This window comes from Rhinoderma darwinii, unplaced genomic scaffold (genome assembly GCF_050947455.1).
Source record: "Rhinoderma darwinii isolate aRhiDar2 unplaced genomic scaffold, aRhiDar2.hap1 Scaffold_531, whole genome shotgun sequence".
Lineage (NCBI taxonomy): Eukaryota > Metazoa > Chordata > Amphibia > Anura > Rhinodermatidae > Rhinoderma > Rhinoderma darwinii.
In genome coordinates, this window is record NW_027464080.1 from 125,949 (window position 1) to 135,270 (window position 9,322).

General features: G+C 44.8%; 1 protein-coding gene across 1 annotated transcript; it reads right to left on the reverse strand.

Moving 5' to 3' along the window:
* Positions 1-6,445: 6,445 nt before the first annotated feature.
* LOC142722153 (protein kinase C delta type-like) lies at positions 6,446-8,225 on the reverse strand. The gene is made up of 3 exons (XM_075848871.1): positions 7,992-8,225; positions 7,713-7,775; positions 6,446-7,545 (listed from the first exon to the last, which is right to left on the reverse strand). Exons 1-3 carry the CDS (start codon positions 8,204-8,206, stop codon positions 6,987-6,989), a joined length of 837 nt encoding a protein of 278 aa, XP_075704986.1. The 5' UTR covers positions 8,207-8,225; the 3' UTR covers positions 6,446-6,986.
* Positions 8,226-9,322: the final 1,097 nt, after the last annotated feature.

Below are 9,322 nucleotides of genomic sequence, written 5' to 3' on the forward strand. Positions count from 1 at the left end.
AGTTTTAAGGTCTGGTCTTGGGTCTGAATTTATTTTCCCTTCTGCTTTGGGGTCTGAATTTTTTTTGGGGTTTAGTCCTGCAAAGTATACTGGCTACATATGGCAACATATTTTAGGGTATATATGGCGGCACATTACATCTCTGAGGGCACATGTATGACACAGTACATCCCTGAGGGCACATATGTTGCACAGTATATCTTTGAGGGCACATGAGTGGCACAGTATATCCTTGAGGGTACATGTGTGCCACAGTATATCACTGAGAGAACATTTGTGCCACAGTATATCTATGAGGGCACATGAGTGGCACATTACATCTCTGAGGGCACATGTGTGGCATCGTATATGTATGAGGGTACATGTGTGGCACAGTATATCTATTAAGGCACTTGTGTGGCACAGTATATCTCTGAGGGCACATGTGGCACAGAATATCTCTGAGGGCACATGTGTGGCACAGGTTTTTTTCTGAGGGCAGATGTGTGGCACAGTATATCTAGGAGGGCACATGTGTGGCACAGTATGTCTTTGAGGGCACATGTGTGGCACAGTATTTTACTGGGGGCACATGTGTGGCACAGTATATCTCTGAGGGCACATGTGTGGCACAGTATATCTCTGAGGGCACATGTCTGGCACAGTATATCTCTGAGGGCACATGTGTGGCACAGTATATCTCTGAGGGCACATCAATGACATCAATGGGAGGCAGAGAAAGCATTTTCCCTGCGTTTTTTGCCCACGGCGCCTTAATGGCCGTGGCCGAAAAACACGGCAAACATCATGCAGGCAGGTCAAAATTAGATTTTTCTACCTGCAAGAACTCTGTGTGAACACTGCCTTAGTTCTCATCTTTAGCTGCTTCTATGTTACACAGGAAATATGTCGGATGTTTTCCCTTATTCTGGATTTCGCTGTTTCCGACGCAGTTTCCGCATCGTAAACAGCGCCAAAATACTCCATGTGAACATACCCTCATGAGGAGATATGAACGTCATTACATTCTACAAGGGATACGGGGGTCAGTGGTTAACACTGTTATCCTACAGCACAGTCCTGAACCGGCTCTAGTGTCAGAGGCTTAACCAGACATTGCTGCTACCACTGACCACCAGACTCTGGATACTATATATACCACTGACACTGACCATCAGACTCTGGATACTATATATACCACTGGCACTGACCATCAGACTCTGGATACTATATATACCCCTGACCACCAGACTCTGGATACTATATATACCACTGACCACCAGACTCTGGATACTATATAAACCACTGACCACCAGACTCTGGATACTATATAAACCACTGACCACCAGACTCTGGATACTATATAAACCACTGACCACCAGACTCTGGATACTATATATACCACTGACCACCAGACTCTGGATACTATATATACCCCTGACCACCAGACTGTGGATACTATATATACCACTGACCATCAGACTCTGGATACTATATAAACCACTGACCATCAGACTCTGGATACTATATAAACCACTGACCACCAGACTCTGGATACTATATATAACCCTGACCACTAGACTCTGGATACTATATATACCACTGACCATCAGACTCTGGATACTATATATACCACTGACCATCAGACTCTGGATACTATATAAACCACTGACCACCAGACTCTGGATACTATATATACCACTGACCATCAGACTCTGGATACAATATAAACCACTGACCACCAGACTCTGGATACTATATATAACCCTGACCACTAGACTCTGGATACTATATATACCACTGACCACCAGACTCTGGATACTATATATACCACTGACCATCAGACTCTGGATACTATATATACCACTGACCACCAGACTCTGGATACTATATATACCACTGACCACCAGACTCTGGACACTATATATACCACTGACCACCAGACTCTGGATACTATATATACCACTGACCATCAGACTCTGGATACTATATAAATCACTGACCACCAGACTCTGGATACTATATATACCCCTGACCACCAGACTCTGGACACTATATGTACCACTGACCACCAGACTCTGGACACTATATGTACCACTGACCACCAGACTCTGCACACTATATATACCACTGACCACCAGACTCTGGACATTTTATGTGCCATTGACCACCAGACTCTGAATACTATATGTACCACTGACCACCAGACTCTGGATACTATATGTACCACTGACCACCAGACTCTGGATACTATATGTACCATGAACCTCCAGACTCTGCATATTATATGTACCACTGACCCCCAGACTCTATATACTATAAACACCACTGACCACAAGTGTAATGTCGTGGTAGGGAGACAGACAGGTGTGCCCTAATCTACCTGCCACTCAGTCCCTGCCTACTTGCATGGCCCGTCCTAGGCGACGGCGTACAACTGGGCGACGGTCCCTACGCTCAATATGTGCACGACAGACAAACAGACAGGGGTACACAGAAGCTAAGGGAAACGGGGCAGTTGACCATGGCAACACCGTGAGCAACAAGAGTAGTGAACGAGCCGAGTCAAACCAGGAGTGTACGAGGTACCAAACGCAGAGCAGGAGCGTAGTCAGTAAAGCCAGGGTCAAAATGAAGCAGAGGTCAATAGTAATAGCAGGAACAGCAGAGCCAGGAAGAAAGAGAATCACAGGCAAATAACAAGCAGCAAATGAAGGTATAAATAGACCGAGGGCGGGAGCTAGAACCGTCTGGCCAGGCTGAGATAGGTTCTCCCACTCCTCAGCCTACCAGCCTGAGTGGTAGCAGATCAAGTCACTCTATCAGACCTAGGAACAGATGCAGACTGATTAACCACGGGCGTCGACACAGAAGCTGTGTCTGGCAGATCCATTACAACAAGACTCTGGATACTATGTGTACCATTGACCACCAGACTCTAGACACTGTATATACAACTGATCATCAGACTCTGGAGACTATATGTATCACTGACCACCAGACTATGGATGCTATATGTATAACTGACCACCAGACTCTGGATGCTATATGTACCACTGACCACCAGACTCTGGATACTATATGTACCACTGACCACCAGACTCTGGATACTATATGTACCACTGACCACCAGACTATGGATGCTATATGTATAACTGATCACCAGACTCTGGATACTATATAGACTATGAACCACCAGACTCTGTATGCTGTATATATCACTGACCACAAGACTCTGAACACTATATATATATATATATATATATATATATATATACATACACACCACTGACACCAGACTCTGGATACCATATATACCACTGACCACCAGACTCTGGAAACTATATGTACCACTGACCACCAGACTCTGGATAATATATGGACCACGAACCACCAGACTCTGTATACTGTATATATCACTGATCACAAGACTCTGGATACTATATGTACCGTTGACCATCAGACTCTGGATACTATGACTCTGGATACTATATGTACCACTGACCAACAGACTCTGGATACTATATATACCACTGACCACCAGACTCTGGATACTATATAGACTATGAACCACCAGACTCTGTATGCTGTATATATCACTGATCACAAGACTCTGGATACTATATGTACCGTTGACCATCAGACTCTGGATACTATATGTACCACAGATAATAAATGGGAACTCAGCACTCCAAGTTATTACGCAATAAGGGACATTTTATTTCACATATAGCGGAAAGTAGTAATTCAAAAATAGGTTTAACGTTTCGAGCCATACATTTGACCTTCTTCAGATATGGGTCTTGTCTGACTACCAGACTCTGGATACTATATGTACCACTGACCACATGACTCTGGATACTATATATACCACTGGCCACCAGACTCTGGATACTATATGTACCACTGGCCACCAGACTCTGGATACTATATATACCACTGGCCACCAGACTCTGGATAATATATATACCACTGGCCACCAGACTCTGGACACTATACATACCACTGACCACTAGACTCTGGATACTATATGTACCACTGGCCACCAAACTCCGGATACTATATATACCACTGGCCACCAGACTCTGGATACTATATGTACCACAGACAACCAGACTCTGTATACTATATGTACCACTGGCCACCAGACTCTGGATACTATATAAACCATTGACCACCAGACTCTGGATACTATATATACCACTGACCACCAGACTCTGGATATTATATGTACCTCTGACCACCAGACTGTGGATACTTTATGTACCACTGGCCACCAGACTTTGGATAATTTATGTACCACTGGCCACCAGACTTCGGATACTATATGTACCACTGGCCACCAGACTTTGGATACTATATGTACCACTGGCCACCAGACTTTGGATACTTTATGTACCACTGACCACCAGACTCTGGATATTATATGTACCACTGACCACTAGACTGTGGATACTTTATGTACCACTGGCCACCAGACTTTTTATACTATATGTACCACTGACTACTGGAAACCACATGTAAGTGGATAAGGGTTACTTCACCACCACTGGATTAGGGTAAATTCTCTATCGGAGGCGGCTGTATGACAATAGGGACTAGTGGTGAGGCCGGTCAGAGTTTATGTTTAGTCAGTATTCACGTTAGTTGGCAGAGTCACAGGTGGAGTGAAACGCGTGGGGCGATGGGCGTGATGGACGGCACATTGAGTGGCGTCATCCTCATGTTCCATTGGTGTCGGTGCTGCAGGTTTCTTCCAGCCACATAACATATATGATCCCCGTATGGTAAGTTCTTTCTTACGTTTTTTCCTATATGACATTTTATGGCCTGTCACATAAAGGTGAGGTACCCACCAGGGCCGTATTTACCATTAGATACCTGCGGGCACCAGATCACTGTAGTACTACCGATAATGAATCCTCTTCCTGTGTGTTTTCCGATTTTATGTAACTAAAGCTTAATCGCTGTATAAATGAAAAGTTCTACAACTTCCTAATCTACTTTATGTTTCTTAGCTGAGAGCAGGACTAGCGATGTACAGGTTCACTGCATCTGAATGTAAGCAAGAGTGTCCTCATTCACTGACAGCAAACAGATCTTGAAAATGGTGAGTAATTGAAACATAAATGATATTATAAAGTTGTAGAACTTCTCATGTATACAGGAATAAAGTATTTATTATATGGGGGCATGGCTGTAAATATGCCCCCGGATATGACGACTCCTTGTATAGACCAGTCCTATTGGATCTCTCGGTGTGGACGTCTCTGCAGGGGATTTTTCTTCTTCATGAATGTTGATCTCTGGTGTGAAGGATCTGGTAACAGGAGCATCCATGAGGTGAGGGCCCTGACTGTAGGGGGCAGCATTGTAGCCGATCCTCCATCCCCCACTGTGCCCCATTCAGTGTATCCCGTTTAGATAATCCTCCACAATCTAAATAGCCTGTACTTCAGCTCTCTCCTGCACTGATACATTGTAACAAACTCTCACTTATCATTATATAACCATTAAAGCTGTTTTCTGGTTTGGAAAACCCATTTTCAAATGCCCTATTAGGGAATTTTGGGGTAATAGTGTGGGTTCCCCCGTTCAGGACCCTGATTAATTATCCAGAATGGAGAGGGGCAATAAACATCATCTCCTGCTCAGGAGGACCATCACATCCATGTATTACATGCCCAGCCCGGTGATTATAGAACTGTGTAATACTTTACTTCCCCTTTAGAGATGCTGTAGGGAAATTAAACTCTTGCAGCAAGTTCCCCCAAAGATTACTGGACCCCTCTAGCAAAACGGTATTGTAAAAACCTGACAACCCCTGTAAGGCTCTGTTCACACCACATTTGGGCTTTAAATCTGACATATACCTTTAAAGTGTAGCTAAACGTTTGACAAACTTCTGACATGTCATAGTGACATAGTGACATGTCAGAAGATTGGATTGGTGGGGGTCCGAGCACTGAGACCCCCACCAATCACTAGAACGAAGCAGCTGAAGCCCCCGTGTGAGCGCTCAGTCGCTTTGTGTTTGTTCGGCTTTTTCCAGAAATAAATGTATCGTGAACGGACTCAATAGAAAGTCTATGAGCCGATACATTTATCCGGTAAAAGCCGAACAGACAGGAAGCGGCTGAGCACTCACACGAGACCTTCAGCTGCTTCGTTCTAGTGATTGGTGGGGGTCTCAGAGCTCGGACAACATTTACTACACAGAAGTCCAATGGGAATAAAGACAAGCCCAAAGATGTAGGGGGTAAAAGGAAAGTTTTATTTACAGATAAGGGAAGGTTATATTTTATTATTAGGAGATTATTCTAGAAGTATTAAGACTACTATTATTATATACTGTGTATATGTATGTGTCATCTATTTATCTATTATACTAAACCTATTTAAGGCAGTGTTGATCCAGAGAAAGGCGAAAACCCCCTGTGAGGAATGAGCCAATTGTCCTCATATTAAGGGGGGAAAATTCCTTCCTGACCCCAAATATGGCGATCAGAATAATCCCAGGATCAAAGGCTAAAGTCTAATCTAAATGTACTATGTGTCTATATGCGGGTGTCTATACTTATCATGTAGTGTGGTGTCTATACTTATTATATAGTGGGGTGATGTGGGTAACGTGGGTGATGTGGGTGATGTGGGTGATGTGGGTGCATTACTTACCTGGCCTGTGCTGAGGTGAGATCAGGTATAATGGCCGCTCCGGCCCCAGGACTACAACATGCAGCTATTATTCCTGATCTCCCCAGATGGAAACTAAGCACAGGCCGCTCCTGGGGGGTGTAGAGGATCTTCAGGCTGGAGTGATGTCAGATGCCTGCCCGGGATTGGAGGATGGCAAGTCAAGGCTCTGGTGCAGGAGCAAGATGGCAGAGGTGTGGCATGAAGATGGTAAGGAGAGAGATGATGGTCTGGGCAGCCGAGGTGACATACAGCAGCAGAGACTTGAGGCGCGGGTCAGGAGGCATGAAGTTCTGGGCCCTTGTCCTGAGATCTTATCGGGTCCAGCTTGGTGACATGAAGCTGAACCCGGCCAAGGGGTGAAGGGCTTTGTTATTCTCTGGCCACTTCAGATGTTGGTTCTCCAGAACGGGCACAAATGGTGTAAATGGTGGCTGTGCCCTCCTCTCCTGCAGTTCCTCCCAGCCGATGGTGGAGAAGAATGGATGCTCTCTGATGTTCCCGCACACACCGAGGCGCCTCTTAGAATTTTTACGGACCAGTCTCTTGGTCAGATGTTTCACGTCAGGATTAAGCCAAGTTGGAAATTTAGGCTTCGCGGTGGTGATGGCTTTGATAGCCATTTGCCTGACGGGGCCGTTGTAAAATGGGGAGCGTCCTGCTGCCATCCTGGACACCACAATCCCCAGGCTCCACCAGTCAACTGCGGTGCCGTATTTTTTTCTAAGAAGCACCTCAGGGGCCATGTAATGCAACGTTCCCGTCACTCCACGGATCTTATTGGAGGCGGTGACGCCATCTTGGGCCAATCCCAGGTCGATGATACGGACGTGGCCATCTGCATCCAGCATTATATTCTCCGGCTTTAGATCTCTGCAAAGAAATAAGACGAGAGAATGACAAATCCGCCCAGTGATCCAGGAGACGGGGGATGGGTCATTGCACCACCAAGCAGAATAGCCATTCAGGAGTGTAGGAAAGCTGGGTGCACTGTTTCCAGCATGTAAAGGAGAATGAAAGAAGGGGGAAGTTCTGCTTACCGGTGGACGATGTTGTGTCCATGGAGGAACTGGAGGCCACATATCATCTCTGCTGTGTAGAATCTGATGGGGAGAACAGAGCGGAGTCTCAATGTCATGAAATCTTCCTCTATCAATTCCCTAATATCATGTTATGATGGAGTGTGTGCGGTCTCTAGCAGAGAGGAGGCGCTGATTATGGCAGCCTGTATTCTGCATTCTCTGCATTATCCTTCATCTGACCTCCCCCCTCACCTTTTCTTCTTTCCACCCCCCTCAGTCTCCTGATTATTTACTCGCCTTACGTTGCCGATGTTCAAGCAGTCGCACATCCTGATCAAAGCCTCCAGGCTGCCACCGGACAGATACTCCGTGATAAAAAATGCCCGCTCCTCAGATTGATGTGCGGCATAGAGGTGGCATAGGAACGGGCAGTGTCTGGCCGCTAGGAGTATCCGCCGCTCTCTCATAATTTCGTCCGTATTGTCCCGTTTGGTGATCATTTTTACGGCCATGTAGGTGTTTCGGCCGGGGACTGATGCCAGGACCACCTGAGGAAAACAAATGGAGATTCCTCATGAGAAGAAGAAGGAACAGGGGTGGACAGAGAGGTGGGTCAGTCGGGTAGTGCCCAGGACTCTACAGCAGAACAAAGCTGAACTCCCAGCATAATGCAGTGTCTGCTGTTGGGTCCTGTATGGAGAGGTCTTCACGCCTTACCCACATTTGACATAATTATCTTAGTTGGTGGGGGTAGTATGGAGCAGGATCATACGCTATAATAGCGACCGTGGCATCTAAACAGTTAAATAGAGGTAAGCTCCCGCTGTCACCCCATAACCCCTACCCGCAACGCGATCACAGTGTGTAGATAGTTGTCATGGCAGCCAGGGGGCCTAATGAAGACCCCAAGGTCTGCCAACTTGGTCCTCCTACTAAGCTTAATAGGAGGAGGCTAAAAGAACAATTCAAGCGATACATAAATATTGCAGTCAAAATAAATAAATAAACTTTTTTCTATTTCGTTTTGTTTAGCTCCTCGAAAAATGGAATAAAAAGTTAAAAAGTGATTAAAAGTTTTATGTAACCCAAAATAGTACCAATAAACAGTACAGCTCGCCCCACAAAAAACAAGTCCTCACACCGCCCCATCAACAGAAAAATAAAAACAATTCTGGGTTTCAGAATATGGAGACACAACAAATAATTTTTTTTATAAATAGTTTTTATTGGATAAAAAGTATAAAAAATAAAACAATATAATTTTGGTATCCCCGTTATTGTACTGACCCGCAGAATAAAGGTAATGTCATTTTTAACACTTAGTTAACACCATAAAAGCCAAATTATTAAACCAATGGAGGAATTGCTGTTTTGTTTTTTTTTTGCTATTTCACCTAAAAAAAACCAGCCTTTTACAATGTTCCCAGTAAATGATATGGTACATTGAATGGAGCCATTAAAAACTACAACTCGTGCCCCCAAAAATCAAAATCTCTCATATGTCGACAGAAAAATACTAAAATGAAAAACTAAAGTAGTGGTTATGGGGGCAGGAATACTTCTGGATGTCCTATTGGGCATCCCATAGGAGAACACTACACCCATCATCCATCCAGCATAACATGGTG

Coding starts and splice junctions, on each gene's coding strand:
- LOC142722153 (XM_075848871.1), bottom strand. CDS start 8,206: ATGGCCGTAAAAATGATCACCAAACGGGACAATACGGACGAAATTATG. Junction 7,776..7,991: donor TTGAACATCGGCAACGTAAG/GCGAGTAAATAA, acceptor TCTCCCCATCAG/ATTCTACACAGCAGAGATGA. Junction 7,546..7,712: donor GGACACAACATCGTCCACCG/GTAAGCAGAACT, acceptor ATTTCTTTGCAG/AGATCTAAAGCCGGAGAATA.